The 22,800-nt window shown below is 47.8% G+C and overlaps 1 protein-coding gene across 18 annotated transcripts; it reads left to right on the top strand.

Annotated features, from left to right (window-relative positions):
- Positions 1 to 32: 32 nt before the first annotated feature.
- Positions 33 to 21,695, top strand: ZNF605 (zinc finger protein 605). 18 transcript variants are annotated; one of them, XM_082355385.1, is made up of 9 exons: positions 38 to 129; positions 982 to 1,130; positions 4,150 to 4,248; positions 4,350 to 4,436; positions 6,025 to 6,087; positions 6,604 to 6,662; positions 12,937 to 13,057; positions 13,240 to 13,380; positions 16,836 to 21,695. In XM_082355385.1, the coding sequence occupies exons 6-9, from the start codon at positions 6,648 to 6,650 to the stop codon at positions 18,629 to 18,631; spliced, it is 2,073 nt and encodes a 690-aa protein (XP_082211511.1). In that variant the 5' UTR covers positions 38 to 129; positions 982 to 1,130; positions 4,150 to 4,248; positions 4,350 to 4,436; positions 6,025 to 6,087; positions 6,604 to 6,647; the 3' UTR covers positions 18,632 to 21,695. The 18 variants fall into 18 exon arrangements, with proteins under 18 accessions (XP_082211514.1, XP_082211521.1, XP_082211511.1 ...); XM_082355384.1 differs by having other exon boundaries at positions 4,350 to 4,476; XM_082355400.1 differs by having other exon boundaries at positions 39 to 129; positions 6,495 to 6,662.
- Positions 21,696 to 22,800: the final 1,105 nt, after the last annotated feature.

Here is a 22,800-nt window from a genome sequence, read left to right as displayed (position 1 = left end):
TCAGGGAGGCGCGCCGCGGAGGCCTCTGGGAAATGTAGTTCTAAAGCGAACGGGGCTCCGGGAAATGTAGTTCTGCGCGGACACTTCCGCGGCCGGGCCGTGTCTGCCTCGGCGCCGTGGGCCAAAGGGGTAAGGGTGTGGGGGGCGGAGACGGGACGGCGGGGCTGCGGGCTGGCGGTGGCCTCCGCGTCCGACCGGGGCCGCGGTGACCACGGCGCGGACCGGCTCGGGGCCACACCGGCGTGCGCACGAACCGGCTCGGAGCCGGGTGCGGGAAAGGCGCGGGAGGACGGCCCTGCCGCGCAGGCGCCGATTCCGATCCAGGTCGGGGGGCGCTGTGGGGGAGGGGCGTGGGGCGGCAGAGGGGAGGGGCCGCGGGGGCCGCGGGGCGGCCGGGCAGCGGGGAGGCGGGAGGGAGCGCGACGGTGGGGAAACGTTTGGGGGACAGGGGTCTGGAGGGGCGGGTGTGGGCGGCAGTGATGTGGGAAGCAGGAGGGAGATTTGGGGCGCAGGGCAGGGCCTCCCGTGGTGGTGGGAGAGGAGGGGCTGTGCGGGGAGACGGTGGGGCTGATGAAGCTGGGGACCCTTGGCGGGAGAGGTGGTGGAATGTCTGTGAAAATCAGTAATTCGGGGCCAGGGAGGGGTGAGTGGTTGTGCGGAGGGAATTAAGTGGACGGTGGGGGCCTCTGGGAGGGGCCTCTGGGGGAACCTTAGCCTCGGGGGCTGGAGGCAGCAGGCCCTGGGTGTGAGGGAACCCGGAGGCTCCCCTCGGGAGTGAGTGGAGGGCTGTGCGGGGCCGGCGTGTGCGCTGGGGATGTGGGTTAGGGTTTGTGTGCAGCAACAGTTAAGGCTCTAGCCATCCACGATTTGCGTGCCTTTGGCTTGGCGACTGGGCGCGAAGGGATGAGCGACGAGGCTCTGTGGGCGCGTGGGGGGCACGTAGAGGGCCCAGAGTGGTTGCACTGAGGATTTCGTCGGCAGGAAGGGCCGCTGGTTGCTGCAGTGTTGGACTGTACCTGAGCCGTGTGCTCCTGGGAAGATCCCCCCCTCTCTCGGGTTCCGGGAAACAGCTGGCTGCAAAGGACCCCCTTCCCACATGATGCCCTTGTTTACCTGTGACAAGGCCATAGGTAAATATGACACAGCCCCTTTCATCTTTTGCCTCATCAATGATTAGCTGAACCGTTTGTTCTCACTGATTAGAACGCTTAGAAACCAAACTTTGGTTCAGCTTCTCTCCTTCCCGCAGTTCCCTGAACTCTGGGCCGTAAGCTTGAGCAGCGTGCAGCCCGCCACCGCGCCCAGAACTGGCCGAGCTCCGGTGAGATGTCCTCTCGTCTGCTGTCTGGTCCCCTGCCCTTTGATCCAGCTTCTCCACACTCTGCAGAGGTGCTGTGCCTCTTAGGGCCGCAGCGTCCTTCCTCTTTCAGCACCCCTCCCCCCCTAGAATAAATCCTCGGAGTAAAACATTTCTTTGCTACGTCTGCGTTTGGTTTGACTTGACAGTTCAATGGTAGCTTTTTCGGTGGAGGGCAGTGACCGGGGCGGCCCGTGCTGGTGAGTGGTCTGGGCTCGTGTTTGGGGATCTTGTGGCTGAGGCATCAGGTCGGAGGCCGCGTGCCAGTGGCAGGGGTCTGCACACAGGTTGACGGATGGCCTGTTGGGGGCTGTGAGGGTGATGTGGGGGTGGTAATTGGCGCCGTTGGAGGGGCCGGGGGTGTTTGTGCAGAGCTGGGGGCCCTCGCAGGGTGATGAGCTCTGGGGGCGTCTGAGTGGTGGGTGAGCTCGGCGTGGACTGGAGAGTGGGTATCTGGAGGTGAGTGGCTGGCAGCCCCGTGTGGTGAGGCCTGGTTCAGGGGGCGGGTGGTGACAGGCTCTGTGAAGGTGAGTGGGTGGGCACCGCGAGAGGGAGGGATTGGAGTTCTCTGGGGGTCCTTTGGGACTCAGCACTTGGGGTTCCACTGACTCAGTGTCTAGTCAGTGGATAGACTGTGGAGGTTATTGAGTGGGGTTTGGAGGAGCCAGTGATGGGGTTTCTTGGCCTTGGCATTGAGAAGCCTGTGGAGGTCAGAGGGCTCTGGGGTCGTAATCAACCAGGTGGTCCGTAGGGAGGCCTGTGGCTGGTGTGCAGGGCTGAGTGACGGAGAGCCCGCCGTGACTGGGAGTCAGGGGTTCTGTGGGTGTCTGATCGGGGTTTGGCTGTGGAGAGACTTTGGGGTTCATTGATTCACGCACTTCTGTGGATTGGTTTTGTCACTGGTGGTTGGTGATGGGGGGGCCTTGCTAGAGGAGCCGATGGGGACTCACAGTGTGTGTAATTGACGGCCCAGACCCCCTGGGGGGCATTGGGCACATGGGGTTTATGGAGTCAATGGTTGTGTGGCCTGGAGACTCGTGTGTCCAGTGATCTGGGGGCTGGGGGTTCTCAGGGGGTCAGTCAGTGTGATTGAGGCGGTCTTTGGAATCGAATTTGAGGGGCTTTGGGTGTTGGTGATTGCGGGGCCTGTAAGGGTGGTGTTTTGGGGTTTGGGTGAGTCCTGCGTTGGCTCAGGAGAGACTCACGTCGTGACTTCTGTTCAGTAACCATGTTGTCCTTTGTTCTTTGGCCCCTCTCACCCAGCGTGTATGTGGCTGTGTCGGTCAGTGATGGCTCCTTTTACTTGAATATTTCCTTGTTTAAAAGTGCTCAGAGACCCCACTGGCTAGGAGTCCTCCCCCTTGCTCCAGCCCTTTGTGTCGGATGCTCCTTGCCGGGCCCCTCCTCCTCAGGGCTCGGCTAAAAGTCATCTGCAAGGAGTGCCCTCCACCCACCCACTCTGGCACATCTGAAGTTTCTTCTGAGCACTCTCACAGTCTGAAATTATTTTACTTACTTGTGTGTCTGTTTCCCATCCTAGAGGGCAGGGACTGTCTGTCCTGTTTAGCGGTCTCTCCCACGTGCCCGGAACAGGGCCTGGTAGTAAGAGGCCTTCAGCAAATTGCTGCTTTCCTGGCCCGTAAATGAGACTGTGAGTGTGTGTCTAGGTCTGCATTAGTGTGTGAGTGGGATCTGACGTGGATGTGAGAGCACAGTGCAGGAGTATGTTGGGGTCCTGGGGGAGGAACCAGGGTGACTGTTCGGGGTGTTAGTACAGTTGGCACGTCCCCTTTTCCAGAGGAGAAGCTACAGAAGGTCTCCTGTGCATCAACCCAAAAGGGGTCCAGATGAGATAGAAGCTTCCAGGGCAGGTGGGCCTGTGTCTCAGGGGGCCTCAGGTTTGGAAAGCAGTGGCTCTGGGCTCTCTTTTCACTGGGCCTTCTAGACCATCGGGACCTGCCCGTGCCCAGGAGCCCCAGGGAGCTCCCTGCGCGTCTCGGGAAGAGGCGCTTCTCCTTTGGGTGTCGCTCTCTGCTCTCCCAGGACGTTTTTCGTGAGAGACCTGTTCTCATGCACCACACTCTTCACTCTGGTCTCGGGAGAGTCCGGTTTCACTCAGGGAATCTGACCTTTGTGTCTGCTGCCCCCCATGCGTGGGCAGAACGCATGCCATCCTTCTCCGTTCCCAGTTGTAGAGTTCTTCCTGCCCTGGACGCCCTCGCTCTGCCCTCTGCCACTGTTTCAGGTCAAATTTCAAAATCCAGTCTGTCTGTCTAGATGGGCTGGTTCTTGACTCTCCACAGGATCCTCAGCACCTGGGTAACATTGGCACCTGCCCTCCCTCCCTGGCCCGTGTCCTCCCTCGATTCGCTAAAGGACAAAGAGGGAAACGTTTAAGGCCCTCGAGAGACGGTGCCAGGAGCTGGTCCGTGGTCCGGCTGGCGTTGAGCAGCATTCCTGGGTTTCCTTTCCTCTTTCCCTTGCTGACCGTGGGTGTGGGGCTCCCGAGCAGGTGGTCTGATTCCAGCCCTCAGCCCAGCTCTAGGGGCGGGCAGGAGGGGCCTCGAAGGGGCCAGTGTTCTCTCCACTCTTGTTAGCTGCCCGGGGGCAAAACCTGGCAGTCTGCTAACGCCAAGGCATAACTTTCTTCCCTCATTTGTGGAGGGCGAGTCTGCCCATCTCTGTTCCGCTGGGACCCTGAGGATACCGCCCTCCTCTCCCCCCATTCTTTGTTAGAACAGGGGGCTCCTGCTCTAGATCTCCTGTAGCTATTATGTTCTCTCCTTGCTCAGCTTACTTTGCGGAAAGGTGCCCGCTGACCATCCACCATGTCGGTCCTCCTCTCAGCCTGTCAGCCTGTGGGACCAAGCCGGGAGCACGAGGGGCCGCAGGTGTGGACCGCGGCGCTGGACGGATCTCGGGGGGGAGGTGGAGTTTGTCCCTCGTGCCCCCAGGCTTACCGGCAACTGAATTTTTGGATATTTCCTTTCAGGTGTACCCTTACGAAAGAGGCCACATCCCTGTGTGACCCAGCTGTGAGCCCGTGGAGTCCTTGGCCCTGATCCGGTATCCGGCCGGTGTAAGTGACCTGGTTCGTGAGCGGTGGAGAAATTGAAAGTGTAAGTATTTGTGTGCATGAAGACGTCGTGTTTTTTGTGATTGTGCTGATCTTAACTCTTGGTCCATCTGTTCCGATAATTCTGCCTCAGATGATCTCTGTAATACAGTTTGTGATCTTTTAAAAAGTTTTTAAAGTAGTGGTTGTACTCGTTTGTTTGGTTATTTGGCTCATTGGGGAAATAATTTCAACCAGTCTCTGCCAATCCAGAAGACTTCTCCACAAAAGTAGAAGAGAAAGAATAGGTGGTTGTTGTTTTTAAATTTTTTTTTTTAATTAAAAAAAATTTTTTTGGCTGCACGCGTGGCATGCAGGTTCTTAGTTCCCTGACCAGGGATCGAACCCGTGCCCCCTGGAGTGAAAGCATGGAGTCTTAACCACTGGACCGCCAGGGAAGTCCCTTAGAATGGTTTTATTATTGAATAAAAATTGAACCAGAATTTGATGCCCACCTCAGGCAGTCTGCTAAAGACATTGCGAGAGACAGGAAGAGATCATGCCCTTTTCTGTAGCCGGGCAGGTACAACCCGTTATACACACGGTCTCAAGGTAAGTGATCATTTGTCACATGTAGTCCATCCTAAACCTGCCCGGTAGTTGGGGTGGCTACTGTGTTAGCTGCTTGCCTTCATGCAAAGGAAAAATACACTTGTCCTACCTTTATGATGGGGGTAATTTTACAGTTTGGAGCCGGGTGCCAAAGTCAGGCTGGTTAGGCTCCTGTCCTTGCAGACACCCGGAGAGAGAGGTGTCCCTTCCTGGGTGATTCAGAGACGGCTCCCAGGTCCTTAAGAAAGGCATTCTTGAGTTGTTAAACTTAGTTTTAGGAAAGATTTACATACATCCCAAAGGGGCAGAGAAAGATTTTGTAATTACAGATTTTCTACAGTAAATAGTCTTTGAATAAGGTTCTGGGGAGTCTTTTTCTTTTTAATTTGTATTTGCCCTCACAGGCTCTGAGCTGTATCCCCCTAGAGGTGTTATCTGCTCTCCTGCTCTGATAATTGCATTAGGGAAGGGCTGAGGCCAGGCCTTCGAAGCAAAGGGGAGGGAAGGCACCCCAGGGCCAGCAGTGTGGACCTTAGAGCCACTGGATAGCCCCGTACCCACCATTTGTCTGAGCAGCTCTTCCGATCAGGGAGCAGAGACCCTTAGGAAGAAGCAGGTGTGGAGCAGTTTCCTTGGGGTCCATGGGGCGGTGGGAGACAAGTAAGTGCCTGAAGGCAGCTGGGCCCTTGCCGTTTCTGTGATTCCTAAACTCAGCAGGGATTTTGATCTGCCTTCTACGGTGGCCTAGGCTGTTCTGCTGATTTCCGAGGGAAGGGAAGGCAGTATTTGCGCCAATGTGAGCTGAGAAAGAAAGAATGGAAAAGATTTCCTTAGGCCTCTCTTCTCGCTGCGTCTGCTCTGGGCTGTAGCGGGGCCGGCTCAGCCGGAAACCCACAGCTGAACGTCAGCTTCACCGCGGCCTCCGTCTCCCCCGGGGTCTCTCCTCTTCTTCTGGCCATTTCTTTTAGTTCCTCTGATCTATGCTTTCCTTTTGCTCCAGGGCTGATTTTGGAGTAGAGAGCCAGCACCCCAGGCCATTTCCCGTTCCCTGTCCCGCCTAGAAGTGAGTGGCGTTTTATTCTGTAGTACCTGTGCCAGTGGTTTCATCTAAGTGCCCCTGGGAATAGGTGCTGCAGGGTGAGTGAGCCAAGACTGTATTTCCAGACTTTGTTGCCGTCTCTGCAGAGTGCTTTGAGGTGGTGGGGCTCCCCTGGGGTCTTTGGTTGAACCAGCGAGGCAGGTGGCTCCCGTCGGGCATTCCCAGGTGGGAGCCAGGCTGCAGAGCCCAGGGTGTGGTGCAGGCCTGGCCTGGCTGCGGTCGGCTCGGCTGACACATGCCAGTAGCTCACTTTCTATCCTGTTTCTTAGTGCTAGCAAATAGCTTGTCTGAGTTCCCAGCTATAGAGAACCAAGATTGAGGTCCCCAAATGAATTACATCATCTAAAATAAAATTCCCACTGCACCTCCAGGCCATGGCTCTCAGGAGCACGAAAACTCATGTGAAATAAGAAAGAAGAGGCCTCAGGACTTGGGGTGCATTCCCAGTCCACAGACCTTTGACCAGAGGCCTTTTTCCAGAGCATCAGGACAGAGCAGAGCAGATTTCCCAGGAACGGGGGAGAATGATCAAGTCACAGGTGAGTTATTTGTCCTCTAGCAGTTTTATCTGTGGGTGTGATGAGGCTCACAGGCGTCTCTACAACAGGAAAGGTCTAAATACATTTAACTTATAACCAGAGAAAATATAACCTTGGGAAGGAAGATGTCAAAAGAAGTACAAGGTGGATCATAGAATCGTACAAAAGTCTTGAAGATGGGGCATAGACGTAAGACAATTAAGGCCCTGCACTGTTGGAGTTGACCCGCAAGCTTCCTCAGATGTTCCCAGAAGCCGCCACAGAAAGAGAAACAGGAAGAGTTGCGTGGTTTCCTCTGTCAAAAAGCAGACCATTTGCTCGGTGGAAGCAAACATCTCCTGATGGTTACCTGTAAAGAAAGCGTTTTGCTAGCTGTTGATGTAGATGACGTGGCAGGTGACATCCTGTAACGGATGAACACATTTCTGAGGCTGTTCTTCGCAGGTCCTAGGTGGGCGTGGGTGTAAGGAGCACAGCGACGGGCAGCAGGCCTGGGTCCACGTGCCACCTGAGCTCTGGGTTTAGGGAAGAAACCTGAATCATCTGGCACAACTGGTTGTTACAAAACCTTCAAATGGCCCCATATATATTTTCTCAGTTGGAATTTCGATACATTTTAGGTAGAACTGTTTTTGCTTATGCTGGCAAAAGCTGCACGGGAGGGTATCTGCCTTCAGTTCCTTTTCCTGACCTTTTTTTTTTTTTTTTTTTTGATGTATAGTTGATTTACAATGTTGTGTTAGTTTCTGCTGTACAGCAAAGTGGTTCAGTTATATATATATATGTATATATATATATATACACATATATACATACATTGTCTTTCATATTCTTTTCCATTACGGTTTATCCCAGGAGATTAGATATAGTTCCCTGTGCTCTACAGTAGGGCCTTGTTGTTTATCCATTCTATATATAACAGTTTACATCTGCTAGTCCCAACCTCCTAATTCATCACTCCCCCTACCACCCCGACTTTATTTTTTATTTTTTTAAATTAATTAATTTATTTATGGCGTGTTAGGTCTTCCTTTCTGTGCGAGGGCTTTCTCTAGTTGTGGCAAGCGGGGGCCACTCTTCATCGCGGTGCGCAGACCTATCACTATCGCAGCCTCTTTTGTTGCGGAGCACAGGCTCCAGACGCGCAGGCTCAGTAATTGTGGCTCACGGGCCCAGTTGCTCCGCGGCATGTGGGATCCTCCTAGGCCAGGGCTCGAACCCGTGTCCCCTGCATTGGCAGGCAGATTCTCAACCACTGTGCCACCAGGGAAGCCCACCCCGACTTTATTGACTCAAGAAACGACTGCGGTATCCCTTCACCTTTCTTCTTTTTTTTTCTTTAATGAATTAATTAATTTTTTGGCTGCATTGGGTGTTCGTTGCTGCACGCAGGCTTTCTCTAGTTGCAGTGAGCGGGGGCTACTCTTCGTTGCGGTGCGCGGGCTTCTCATTGCAGTGGCTTCTCTTGTTGCGGAGCATGGGCTCTAGGCACGCGGGCTTCAATAGTTGTGGCACACGGGCTCGGTAGGTGCGACTCGTGGGCTCTAGAGCACAGGCTCAGTAGTTGTGGTGTACGGGCTTAGCTGCTCCGCGGCGTATAGGATCTTCCCAGACCAGGGCTCAAACCCGTGTCCCCTGCATTGGCGGGCGGATTCTTAGCCACTCTGCCACGAGGGGAATCCCTCTCTTCACCTTTCAAAACAATTCCCATCCACCTAGCTGACCTCCTCCCTCTTTTCCTCCCTCTGTTCCTTTCTTTGTTTTAAAAATCCTGTTGTTTAAAGCAACGCATAGCACTGTAGCTTTTCCCCTTTGCTGCTGTGTTCTGTGCCAGGAGCTCAGCAGAGCTGAGAGGGCCGAGCTGCCAGGTGTCAGAGTAGCTGGTGACAGCAGCAGCCAGGGTGACAGTAGCCGAGAGTGATGGCACGAGCGAGAGCCGGATGCCGCAAAAGGCGCCAACTCCCCATTTCCTTTTCCTGAGGAGTGAACAACGCCCTGGCCACGTGTCAGGTGTGTTCGCTGCCCAGGGAGCCCCGAACAAAAGGCTCCGGCAGATTTATGGACTTGGGGGCCAGGAGGAGGGGAAGAGGAGGAGGGAGTGGAAAGTACAGGGTACCGGGTCAGAGTGCGGACAGTGTCTTCAGGTTCCCCCTCCCACAAGGGGGTCTTAGAGAGGCACCTGAGAAAGGCTTCTGCCAAAGGCCTCAGGCAAGTATGGTACTGGCACAAAAACAGAAACATAGATCAATGGAACAGGATAGAAAGCCCAGAGATAAACCCACGCACATATGGTCACCTTATCTTTGATAAAGGAGGCAAGCATATACAGTGGAGGAAAGACAGCCTCTTCAATAAGTGGTGCTGGGAAAACTGGACAGGTACATGTAAAAGTATGAAATTAGAAAACTCTTTAACACCATACACAAAAACAAACTCAAAATGGATTAAAGACCTAAATGTAAGGCCAGACACTATCAAACTCTTAGAGGAAAACATAGGCAGAACACTCTATGACATAAATCACAGCAAGATCCTTTTTGACCCAGCTCCTAGATAAATGGAAATAAAAAACAAAAATAAACAAATGGGACCTAATGAAACTTAAAAGCTTTTGCACAGCAAAGGAAACCATAAACAAGACCAAAAGACAACCCTCAGAATGGGAGAAAATATTTGCAAATGAAGCAACTGACAGAGGATTAATCTCCAAAATTTACAAGCAGCTCATGCAGCTCAATAACAAAAAAACAAACAACCCAATCCAAAAATGGGCAGAAGACCTAAATAGACATTTCTCCAAAGAAGATATACAGATTGCCAACAAACACATGAAAGAATGCTCAACATCATTAATCATTAGAGAAATGCAAATCAAAACTACAATGAGATATCATCTCACACCGGTCAGAATGGCCATCATCAAAAAATCTAGAAACAATAAATGCTGGAAAGGGTGTGGAGAAAAGGGAACCCTCTTGCACTGTTGGTGGGAATGTAAATTGATACAGCCATTATGGAGAACAGTATGGAGGTTCCTTAAAAAACTAAAAATAGAACTGTCATATGATTCAGCAATCCCACTACTGGGCATATACCCTGAGAAAACCATAATTCAAAAAGAGTCATGTACCAAAATGTTCATTGCAGCTCTATTTACAATAGCCAGGACATGGAAGCAACCTAAGTGTCCATCATCGGATGAATGGATAAAGAAGATGTGGCACATATATACAGTGGAATATTACTCAGCCATAAAAAGAAACGAAATTGAGTTATTTGTAGTGAGGTGGATGGAGTTAGAGTCTGTCATACAGAGTGAAGTAAGTCAGAAAGAGAAAAACAAATACAGTATGCTAACACATATATATGGAATCTAAGGGAAAAAAAAAAAAAAGGTCATGAACCTAGTGGCAAGGCGGGAATAAGACACAGACCTACTAGAGAATGGACTTGAGGATATGGGGAGGGGGAAGGGTAAGCTGTGACAAGGTGAGAGAGTGGCATGGACATATATACACTACCAAACGTAAAATAGATAGCTAGTGGGAAGCAGCCGCATAGCACAGGGAGGTCAGCTCTGTGCTTTGTGACCACCTAGAGTGGTGGGATAGGGAGGGTTGGAGGGAGGGAGATGCAAGAGGGAAGAGATATGGGAACATATGTATATGTATAACTGATTGACTTTGTTATAAAGCAGAAACTAACACACCATTGTAAAGCAATTATACTCCAATAAAGATGTTAAAAAAAAAAAAAAAAAAGGCCTCGGGCAGAGACGCAGGGCACCCGAGATCCTCACCGGCCCCTTGGAGGCCATGGCACGCAGGCTGCGCCCCAGGTCTGGGGGCAGGGGTGGGGGCAGTGTCCCCCAGGAGGCCTGCGGGGTAGCCCTCTGGGCCTGCCTGTGTTTGGATCTGAGGATTCACACGTAGGTTTTTAACCAGGAGCCAGACTCCTCAGCCCACCTGCTTGATTTTTCAGGACCTGAGTGAGAAACAGGCAACCCCATCATGGACCTGAGCAGGTCGGACCTAGAGGGGCCGAGACAGGAACCAGGGAGTTCATCCGGGGCAGCCTCCCAGCCTGCATGTGGTCTCAGCCGTTTCCCAATCAGGAAGGCATGTGTCAGCCCATCAGGAGGCTTCTCAAGTGGCCGTGTGAACCTTTGTGACCTGGCACAAGGCAGTGGTTCGCATAGCGCAGCTCTGGCAGCAGGCGGAGGCTGGCCTGAACGCCTGCCAGGGCTCAGACAGCGGGGTCACACGGCTGGGTGTGCACACCAGGAGCACAATCCCAGGGCCTCCAAGCAGCACATGCTTTCATCAGGCAGTTAGGCTAACGGGGCCCCAGCGTGGCTTTCCGTTGCCCAGTCTGAATAATTTACTTCAGTCCTTGGTTTTCGAGGGGCTGCCTGGGGCGCTGGGTTCCAGGCCATTTTGTCTGTCCAGGCGCTGCCACCTCGCGGGGTGCAGACAGCATCGGGGCTGTTGCGTGGGAAGCACGGGGGCCGAGGCGCCCTGTGCCGCTGGCCGGCAGCCCCGTCGAGCAGGAAGGCGTCAGTCTACACCCAGAGCGGTCACGGGCGTGGAGAGAAGCACAGGGAGTCATTTTCTTTTGTTTCTTGTTTTTTTTCCAGGAGGAAGGAAAGCTTTGAGGAGCAGGTCTAAAACACAAAGGTCGTTAATATCTTTCTCCCTCCCCTGTGCCTCCCCTGGTGCTGGGCTTTATATTCTTTTCTCTCTGGTCATCATCAGTGTGTCCCATTTAGTAATCAAAACTTTAAAAGAAATCATCTCTGTTTTCATCCAGACCCTTTGTCTGGAAAGACACTTTGTCCCTATACAGAGGGACAGATATTTTTACATAATTTAACCAGAGAGACAGAGCGTGTTTAAGAATTGGTTCCAGAAACTCCTGAGTTTTTAAAAGATTTGAAAGTGGTTGTACGGGATCTGGCACTCACTGAGTCTTCGGGACGGGGTCGTAGGGGTGGCGGCTCCTGCGGGGTCTCCCGCAGGGCATGACAGTCAGTGACTGTGAGAGGGGGGCTGTGACTGGGGACAGCGTGGCCGAGCCCCGGCGTGGTGAGAAGGGCCGCTCCCTTCTGAGCTCTGTGCTCCAGGCTGGGGTCACCGTGAGCCCCCCTGTCAGCCCCTTAAGCCTGTCCTAGAACTGTCCATTAAAACGCTCACTCAGCCCCTCTGCAGCTATGGGGCTGTTATCAGATGCAGTGAATTCGAACAGGAAGTAAATGTGGTCAGGTAGGGCCTGGAGAGTGTGACCCGTGCCTGGGGAGCCCATGAGGATGGCCAGACCAGACCCCAAGAAAGTGTCAGGGTCCAGTGAAACCCTCTGGTTGGGACCAGAGGACCAGTGGGATCCGCGTGTTGACAGAGTCCTGGCCCCCTGGCACGGGAGCCTGTCCCTGAGCAGTGTTTTGGGCCTTGTCCAGCGTCTGGAAGGCAGGACAGCTTTCCACGCTGTTTCGGCACCTTCTGATGACACGGCAGCACACGTAACGTGGGCCCAGCCTGGGACGGTATTGGTCTCTATGGCGTCCTGTCCTTTGCCCAGATACCAGTGGCACCTTCTTTGAGAAACACTGCTTATTTAGAGACAGCCTATTCCAACTTCTTATTCGATGGGTGGCTAGGTGAATTAATTCATAATGATGAATATTTTAATAACATTTTTGTTTTCCTCTCAAAGTATAATGCGCAACTAGGATATTATATTACTTATCCATTGCTATGTAACAAATTACCCCAAACCTCAGTGGCTGAAAACACAAACATGTATCTCAGTTTCTGTGAGTTAGGAGTCTGACAACTGCTCACCCATTTGATTCTGGTGGAGGGTCTCACGCGACCCTGTCATCAGGATGTTGAGAAGGGCTGTGGTCATCTCACGGGCGGTAGGGAGGTGACCTGCTCCAAGCTCCCTCACGTGGGTGTTGGCAGGCCTCGGGTCTTTGCCACGTGGGCTTGTGCACAGGGCTGCCTCGCCATGTGGCCCAGGGAGAGCAGGAGAGGGTTCCCAACGTGGAAGTCACATTCTCTTACACCTGATCCAGCACTTCTACCCTGTTCCATTCGGTGGAAGTGAGTCAGTAAGTCCAGCCCACAGTCAGGATGGTGGGGATTAAACGAAAGCATGAATCCCAGGAGTTGGAGATCATGGGGCCATCTCGGAGGCCGCCTGTCACTGTAGAGAAGAAAGCCTGTATTCAACAAAGAGAATGACTTCCGATTTAACAGGGATTATGCTTTTTTAGATATCATTTGAGGATGTGGCTGTGGACTTCACGTTGGAGGAGTGGCAGCTGCTCAATCCTACTCAGAAGACCCTGCACAGGGATGTGATGTTGGAGAACTATAGCAATCTAGTTTTCTTGGGTAAGAACATTCTTGTGTGACACAGGGCGCACCCAGCAACTGTGGGACCCCTAAGATGTTATGGATTTGGGGTTTAAGTTTCAGATGTCAAAAGATTTTTTGATTTCTACACCCAATTGAAAGGCTTTTATTTGCTTGTTTTGTTTTTTAGTCTCTGTAGTGAAATCTTCTTTATATTTAAGGGTCCCTCAGCCCAAGCAGTTGGGACTCTCTGTGTTTCCAATTGACAGGTTATCAAATGATCAAACCTGAGGCGATTTTCAAACTGGAGCAAGAAGAGCCATGGATATTAGGTGAAGAAATCCTAAGTCAGAACTTTCCAGGTGAGAAATAATCAGGTATATGGCAGATAGTGAAAGTTAGGTCTCGGGTTTTGATGACAGGTTGGTACTTTTGAAATGTTATCTGTAAAACCGTGTTTAAAGTTCCTCCGTCCTTAGGGTTGACTCAGGACTAGTGACACGAGTCCTTCCTGACTTTTCATGTGCTCTCCGTCCTGGTCTCCACATCAGGATGCGTCCCCTTTGGTGGAGCTGGTGATGAAGTGTGCCCCGTCTTCCATAGCCGGCAGCACAGTCATTTAGGACCTGCCTTCGTGGATACGCCCCTTCTGCTAGCTTCCCCAGTCCCACCTGTACAGGTGGGCTTCCTTCCTCCTCTTTAAGAGTTCATAGTTTTTTCCTGTTTGAGGTGACACTGATTACCTTTGAGTTCCCTTTATTATTTTTCTTTTCTCTCCCTAATTGGTCAGATTTCTATTTCAAACCCACGTAGAGTAGAAGGTGAGTTCATGGATACAGGAGAAAAGTCTAACGCCTTAAGCACTCTTCCGGCCTCCCTGCAGATAAGAACTTCAGGGTCAGCGTCCAGGGCTTCTTTCTGGTGCCTTTGGTATTCAGCTTCTAAAGCTTCTCATTTTTCCCTTCAAATAGTCTGCTGGGTTTAAGACCTGCTCTGTGGTACTTTAATGCCATTTGTGTTGAAGACCCTCACAGTGTGGCAGCATCTTATCTCTGCAGTTTTTCCCGTGCCCAGAGGTCCTGGTTGACGCCACTCAAAGTAGTTCTTTCCTCGTGTCTTTCACATTTGTTTCTCTGCATGTGGGCCTTTGGTTGTCCTACACTTTCCCATTTAGACACCCTCCCCCTCTTCACTTTAAGCTCTTTTTCCACCTCCGGGGAGTGTTCCCTGACTCCCAGCCTTTTCTGAAATCTCTACCCACTGAGCAGTATTGTAGGAACCCGGGTGTGATCACATATTATCTGTAATTCCTTAACCAATTAGGTCTTCAGGTTTTTTCCCACATAGAAAGATGGTGAGTAACTTACTCTTCTCTGTTCTCTATGGAATTTATGCTGTGTAATTACTAAATACTTCATTAATTGGTTGTGGTGAGGCCAGGTAAGGCAGGAACTTTCTTATTTATCAAATATTTCTTTAGTACAAAGGTTTTCGTCTAAGTAAGTGTTTCAGCTTACCTTAGGAAATATTTCAAATTACAGATGTCTAGGCACCATTCACATGGATTATTAGGGCTGGGTATGTGTAGTTTAGAAAAGCTGTCAAGATAGACTTTATGTTCCCCCGTTAATTTAGAACCACTGCTATTTTGTAGAATGAGAGGAGTTGAGATAAAATATGAGTCATGAAATAACCTTGCAGGACCAGAGAATTTTAATTTAGAAGAAAATATAAAATTAATTCAGTGTTTGAACATGAAGTATTTGTGTCAAAATGCAAAGTTAATTGTCAAGATTAACTATATAGAAAGGAATTGCTTTAGACGTTTAATGACAAGTGAAGAGTATTTATCCTACATGTATTGAGGGCTAGTTATGCGCTATGTAGTGGGGGTACCTCAGTGAAAAACACAAACCTGTTCCCTGCCCTCAGGGTTTACATTCTAGTGCGAGAGACAGAAGCAAGGTGATTACCTATTTGATAAATGCTGTGAAGGGAATAAACAGGGTGTTTGTTAGTGTGCCCTTAAAATTATGTGAGCCAGGCATGCTGGAAGCTGGGCAGGGAGAGCACATGCAAAGGGCCTACAGCAGGAAAAGGCCTTTGGAGTCAGTGGGACAGGGAGGAGCCCAGTGTTGTGAGAGGGAGTGGGGGGCTGGAAGGAGCCGGCACGCAGGGGTGCGGAAGCCGTGATAAACGTCTGGGTTTATCAAAGGTTTCTAAGCAAAGGGTTAAAAGGCCTGAGTACATTTTCTAAATATTACGTGTTGCTGTGTGGAGACTAGAGTTGGGAGGGAGCAAGCCTAGAAGTGGGAATATCAATTGAAAATAGGGTGAAATGAAGGCAGAAAGGACCGGAGTGTAATGGAAACAGAGACGGGGAAACACACGTGTACCCGCACTTGAGGTGGCACCAGAGAAACCCAGTCCAGGTGTTTGCCAAAGTGACAAGACTTTTTTTAAATTTCTTAAAGATTTTTTGGTACAGTTTAACTTCAATATTGTTTTATATCATTTAACTTATTAATTTGGATATATATCTTAGTCTTATTTCCTGATTTGATTTGAATTAAAATTTGTAATTTTTCTTTAACATTTCCTAAAACAATTTTTTATAAACTATTCAGGTGGATCTCACACTTCTGTGTCTACAGACGACTTTGCTTTTAACCCCCTAACTTCTCTCTCTAGTCTTTAAAATACCCATGAATAGCATTATCATCCACACTCACTGAAGCTTGGAACGTTGAATCCTTTGTTCTCCTCCGTATCGGGCTCTAGTTGGTTCTTCCTCTGAAATTCTGGTATGTCTGAGAGTTAGATATGGCTTTTTTCCCCCCAAAAAAAATTATCCTGCAGAAAAGGAGTGATAGCTTTATATCTGAGATCTTGCCATATCTTTCATCTTGAGAGTATTACCTCACAATTCCTAGTAAAGAATATAGTGAACTAAACAAACCTTTAAAAGATCGTTTTAAAATACTCAATAAATGGTCATATTGTGGAGATCACAAATAATTGTACTTACAGGGTAAAAAAAAAATCTGTCTTAATATTATGCAAAGAATACTTGTGGTTTAGAATAATTTCCATCATATACAGATGCAATATATAGATGATCGATTCAACTAAAATGTCAAAAACCTAAATACAAGTGTTGATGCTGAGCTCTGGAGAACTCTCGGATAATTCCAAAAAGTAACTCTCATGATGGTGAAATTACTGATATCAGTGATTCGGGTGAGGATCTTGAATGAGAATGTTTTTTTAATGTACCAATAGTACAGCAAACTAACGTACCTCACCTTTCAGACGTGAAGTTGATATCCTGCATTTGCTGTACATCATATTCAGTGTTTCTTCCTGTCTGACGTTCAGCACTGTGTACTAATCTTGCTCTTCTGTGTACTGTGATTCTCAGCCTTCTCTGATGGGGTACTTACCTGCCTTCCTCCCTGATTTCTGCTACTCACAGCGTCTGGGCACACAGTAGATAATCAGTAGGTTATTGTGGAATGAGTGCGTTAACCACCCCAGTATTTGATCAGAAATTGCTTGTCTCTTTTACCTCATCATGATCACTTGAGTATATTTCATCTTCCCTTATTTGAAAGTTGTGTTTATAAACATTTGTAATTTCAAGATCTGTTTTCATTTCTATTAAAATTTTCAATGCCTAATAAGTAGACATTGTATTTGGGAGATTTTTTTTTTTTTTTTGATGGACTGGGATATTAGGCTCCATTTCAGAAGACTTATTCAATAAGCATAATCATTGGGGAAATTTACACAGTATGGTTCATTTTTTCCTTTTTAGAAGAAGTCTGGCTAGATAATAATCTCAAAATGTGGCACCAGGATACTCAAGACAAGCTTAAAAGTATGGAGAGAGGCCATGAATATGACGTCTTTGGGAAAATGTTTCATTCAGGCATTAACTTTGATCATTTAGGAATGAGATCCCATAAATGTGGCACAGGTGAAAAAAGTTTGAAACATCCTTTTGATTTTCTTATTCCAAAAAGTAACTGTGAAAGAAAAAAACTTGATGAGCTTAATAAGAAATTATTATTCTGTATCAAGCCTGACAAAACCTGTGGTGGAATAAAATACTCTGATTGCAGTAAATGTAGAAAAGTCAGCAGTAAAGAGCCAGGGCTCATTACAAACCAAATAGCACATACAGGAGTCTGTTTATGCATGGAATGTGGTAAGGTTTTTAACAAAAAGTCACAGCTCATTATACATCAGAGAACTCATACAGGAGAGAAGCCCTACGGATGCCGTGACTGTGGAAAAGCCTTCTCCCAGAAGTCATTACTCACTATTCATCAAAGGACTCATTCAGGAGAAAAGCCATACGGGTGTGGTGAATGTCAAAAAGCTTTCAGCAGGAAGTCACTGCTCGTTTTACATCAGAGAACTCATACGGGAGAGAAGCCCTATGGCTGCAATGACTGTGGGAAGTCCTTTAGCAGGAAGTCACAGCTTCAAAGACATCAGAGAACCCACACAGTAGAGAAGCCCTATGGCTGCAGTGACTGTGGGAAGGCCTTCTCCCAGAAAATAAGGCTCATTACTCATCAGAGGACACACACAGGGGAGAAGCCCTACAAATGTAATGATTGCGGAAAAGCCTTCTTTTGGAAGTCACAGCTTATTACTCATCAGAGGGTTCATACAGGGAAGAAACCGTATGCATGTAGTGAGTGTAAAAAAGCCTTCAGCAGGAACTCACTCCTCATTAGGCATCAGAGGATCCACACAGGAGAGAAGCCCTATGAATGCAGTGAATGTGGTGAAGCCTTCATCAGAAAACCGCAACTTGTCAAACATCAAATGACTCACACAGGAGAGAAGAACTATCAGTGCAGGAACTGTGAAGAAGCCTTCTTTAAGAAGTCAGAACTAATTAGACATCAGAAAGCTCATTTAGGAGAAAAACCCTATGGATGTGTTGAATGTGGAAAAACCTTCTTTGGGAAGTCACAGCTCCTGACACATCAGAGAACTCACACCGGAGAGAAACCTTACGAATGTGGTGCCTGTGGGAAAGCCTTCACCCAAAAGTCCAGCCTGGTATCTCATCAGAGGACACACACAGGGGAGAAACCCTATGAGTGCAGCGAGTGTGGGAAAGCCTTCAGTGAGAAGTCAAGCCTCATTCACCATCAGAGAACCCACACTGGAGAGAAACCCTTCGAATGTAGTGAGTGTAGGAAAGCTTTTGCCTGGAAGCCACAGCTTCTTAGGCATCAGAGAATTCATACAGGGGAGAAACCCTATGAATGCAGTGAGTGTGGGAAGGCATTTGTTCAGAAAGTACAGCTCATTAAGCATCAGAGAAATCATACAGGAGAGAAGACCTATGGATGCAGTGATTGTACAAAAGCTTTCTTTGAGAAGGCACAGCTCATTATACATCAGAGGATTCATACAGGAGAGAGACCCTATAAATGTGGGGAATGTGGGAAATCTTTCACTAGAAAGTCGCACCTTATGAGGCATCAGAGGATCCATACAGGAGATAAATGCTATAGATGCAGTGAATGTGGGACAGCCTTCCACAGGAAGGCACAGCTCCTGATACATCAGAGAAGTCATATGCTGTAGACATGGGGCGAGTGCGGTGAGTATGGGGAGTCCGCCATCAGGTGTCAGGCCCCTCACACTCTGAGGACACGTACAGGAGAGAAACCCTGTCACTGCAGTGACTGTCTCACCATACAGAATTCAGAAAGAGAACTTTTTTTTAAGTAGGCAATATAGGAAAACCTTCTCCCAGAAAACAAGACTTATTACATATTGATGGCTCCTCAGTGTGGAAGTCTTCTCAGTATTGTGTTAAGTACAGACCTTTCAGTCAAAAGTGACAGCCTATTAAATATTTAGAAGACCTAAACAGGAGAAAAACTCAATTGTCATAACAAGTAAGTGAAAGATTTCACCGGGAAAGGGTAACTCAGAGTACACTAGAGAATACATGCACAAAGGAAATACTGAGTATTATATATTAGAGGTCTCATGCAGAGAAGTAGTCCTAATAATTTGAAGAATTTGATAAACATGATCCTATTAAAATAATTCTAAAAGGAAGATGTGTTCATTGTATATAAATTATTATGAGAAAATAGGCATTTTAAAGTGGTAGCTGTGTTTTATGTGTGAAGACTTCTCCTTTCTGCTATGGTGCTATAGGAAGAACCAGATAAACTCTCCTGCCTTAAGCAGCTAGAAACCGTACCATTTATGAAATAGTGGTTTTTAGACATATGTCAAACACAGGTTTGTGATCCCTGGCAGGAGGTGGACAAGGTGAGGAGAGCCCCACGACTGCCCAGCCTAGACCCTGGGGGCAGCGTCCAGGCTGCAGGTCAGGGAGGGGAATGAATGTGGTCCTGCTGGACTGAAGAGAGTTGCCGAGTTGGCGTCTGGGGAGCCCTGGTGGCTAGAATTTGCAGGGAAAAGCTTCTGGAAGAAGCTTCCCAGAGAGGGCCTGCAGAAATCCGCAGTGAGTCCCCCCTTGAGTCTGTGGGCTTTAGTGCTGATTCACACATGTGTGGAAGGAAGCTGAGACCATGAGAGCGGCACTGGGGAGCAGTGAGCTGGGCAAGCCCTGAAACTCAGCGCAGGCGGGGACGGTTCACGTTCCCACCAGCCACACGAAAGCACGTGGGCATCAAGAGAGTTCCCAGAACAGTATTGTCTTGATGGGGAGGGTAACTAACCCTAGATTAAAAGCTACTCTGGATCCACAGTGACTGGCATCCAAACACTTACCTGGCATGCCAAGGAGCAGGAACATATGACTTGTAACCAGGAGGAAAATCAGGCAGTAGAAAGAGAAAAGACTGAAGTGATTGGAATTAGTAGACAAGGATGTTCAAATAGCTATTGTAAGTATAAAGTAGAGGAAAACATGAATTTGACGAAACATAAAGTGGAAGATATATTTTTAAAAGCTCAAATGGAACTTCTCAGGATGAAAACAACATCTGTAAATTAAAAACAAAAAACTGGATGGAATTAAGAACATATTAGACATAGAAGAAGGAAAAGAATCAATGAATTTGTACAGTAAGTATAAAAATTATCCAGATGAATGATACACACAGAGAGGAAAAGACTGGGGGGAAAGGAGAACAGGGAATTAATTACTGTGGTGTAACATACATGGAATGGGAGGTCCAGAAAGAGAGGAGGGAGAAAAAGGATTTGGATAAACGATGGCTGAAAAATATCCACATGTGATGAAAAGTATAACTCCACATATTCAATAAGCTCAAAGAACCCAACACGTAAGAAACATAAAGATACCAATGGACATCATCGTCAAATTGGTGAAAACCAGTGTTAAAGAGAACGATTGTAAAACGCCTGGAGGAAAAGACACAACACGTTCACAGAACAAAGAATAACAACATACTTCTGGTCAGGAACTATGCAAACTAGAAGACAGCAGAGTGACATCATTAAATTATGAAAGATAAAAAAGAAACCCCTGCAACCTGGAGTTCGGTTGCCTGTCAAAAACATCTTTCAAAAGTGAAAGCAAAAAAGACTTCAAAGAAACAAAATCAGAGAGAGTTCCTGCCTTAAGGAAACATTGAAGGAAGTTTGGGGGCAGCAAGAAAAGAACACTCTGGAAATGGTGAATGTGTGGGTGAATATGAAAGTTTTTTTTCTCATTTTAAAATCTTTCAAAAAGGTAATGGACTGCTTAAAACCAAAGTAATGACAACATACTTGGGGTTATGATCTATTTAGAAGTAAAGTGTATGACTACGATAGCACTTAAGTGTGAATCTTTAAAAATAGTTGAACAGACTGTGTCGTCTGAGACAGGGGCTCGGGATGACTTGTGTTTGTAGCAACTGCACGATGGAAGCTGTCTGTGTTATGGATCTGTGCACGTCTCCACACCCATTCTCCTTTTTCTGCTCTGCATGCCCAGAGGGAGTGCACGACTGCTTCCTAGGGTTTCTGCTCAGGTTCACACAGGGAGGTATGTGTCAGCCCTCCCTCCCTCCTGCTGGCCTACAGACACCCAGATGGCTGCAGCTCCCTGCTCATCAGATGTAAGGGTGTTAACTGCTTCTGGGGGCTTCACCGTCCCTGGTTGGTTTTCTTAATTGTGAACACAAATCTGTAAATAGTCCCTTTATTAAATGTTCTTGAGTTAATAATTTGAGTGTAACATTTGTTTTCTGTGACGTGTTAAATGATGAACGGTTGACCAAATTTTGAGTATCAGTTACTGGTCCACGGGGCAAAGACCGACATCTGTCAAGATTTCTCACACTCAACATCAGTGTTTTCTCTTTGTGTTTTAATAATTCAGTAGAAATTATAACAGAGTTCTTTGTGTTTTTTGTTTTGTTTTGCTGCAAACGTAAGTGGCTCTGGAGATCATTACCATCTGCTCCATATGCTGGTGGTCTTGCAGTTATTACTAGAGTTTCTTCACTGATAGAAACCAAAATGTTTATGAGGTCTTTATGCTGCCTCTGGGTTAGCTGAACGCCTTACAAGAAAGCGTTGTTATTTATGTTAAATGTGTACAGACAAGAAAAAGGTAGCCCATTACTGAATGAAGAAAGAAAGGAATGATGTACTGTACTTCCCTGTACTCTCAGTTTAAAAACTTGTGCTGCGCAATTAAAATACTCTTATTCAATGTTCTGCTGTTTTTATTATAATTCGTGCAGTCTGTCACCCGTAGACAAGATTTCCCATCTCAGGAGTCAGAATCACCCCAGAGAAGCTCTTCAAAGGCTCCACACCAGTTCGTATCACAAACACCATGCCAAATTGAAAATCAGCTTTTCTAAGATTAAAACAGAGGTGCTTCAGGTACAACCTCATGAAGCCTAATAAATTAGGTGGAAGTAGACTGTTAGGCTGGTGTAGAGCGCACTCCCCTGTCATTTATCAGACATCCTCTCTCACCCAGTCTTTCTCTCCTGCTGACACGCAAACCTCATTCGAAGGGAAATAATTGCCATAAGGCTACACAGCTGTATTTTCTCTAACAGTTGGATTTGCATTTCAATCTGCATTTTGAAGAAGCTCTTCGTGCAGGTTTTCCATTTCATATAACTCCAGGAGGTACTGTTCACAATGCAGACTGTGTTAATAAACTTGTGTATCACTCTGGTCCTGTCTTTCTGAAAATAGCTAGTGAATGAAATAAACCTTTTGAGGTTTGGGCATAATTGGAAAAGAGCATTGTGACAGTTACCTGTAATGGTTTCTCTGTGTTCTGTTTATGATGTAAAGTGGTTTCCACCATGAGAATTCTCCCCTGGCCCCTTATTTGCCACATGGTGAAGGGAAAAGCCATTCTCACTCTGATTATCTTAGAAAATTTCATTTATCTCCTGATGTCTGTCTGCAACTTAGAAGCAGGCACTGTAACATGTCATGATCAGCTCAAAAGAATGAAATTTAACTAAGTTAAAGTAAGCTTTTCTTCCACACAGCACAGATCCCTCCCAGCACCACACCCCATCACCACATCAACTCACCTTAGTAGTGGATTTGTTGTGGGGCCAAGTCTGCAGATTTAGTGATACCATGTATTCTTTATTTTCTTTGTGGGCTCTTTACAACTTTTTTCACATTTATTACACAATTCATCTGGGTAGTCTTGACATCTTGTCATTGAGACTCTTACTTTCAGAATGCTAAGATGAAATAAACCCGGAACACCAAATTTATTTAATACCTAAATAATTATATTTAGGTATTTAACAATACCTATGTCATTATATTTAGGTATT

The sequence above is a fragment of the Balaenoptera borealis genome (assembly GCF_965194805.1).
Source record: "Balaenoptera borealis genome assembly, chromosome: 14".
In the NCBI taxonomy this organism is placed as follows: domain Eukaryota; kingdom Metazoa; phylum Chordata; class Mammalia; order Artiodactyla; family Balaenopteridae; genus Balaenoptera; species Balaenoptera borealis.
This window is presented reverse-complemented; position numbering and strand designations above follow the sequence as displayed.

What these genes read in the sequence shown, in the direction of transcription:
- ZNF605 (XM_082355395.1), top strand. An exon ending in TAGCAATCTAGTTTTCTTGG is followed by an intron (nt 13,058 to 13,239) that starts GTAAGAACATTC and finishes TTTATATTTAAG; the next exon opens with GGTCCCTCAGCCCAAGCAGT. An exon ending in CCTAAGTCAGAACTTTCCAG is followed by an intron (nt 13,381 to 16,835) that starts GTGAGAAATAAT and finishes TTTCCTTTTTAG; the next exon opens with AAGAAGTCTGGCTAGATAAT.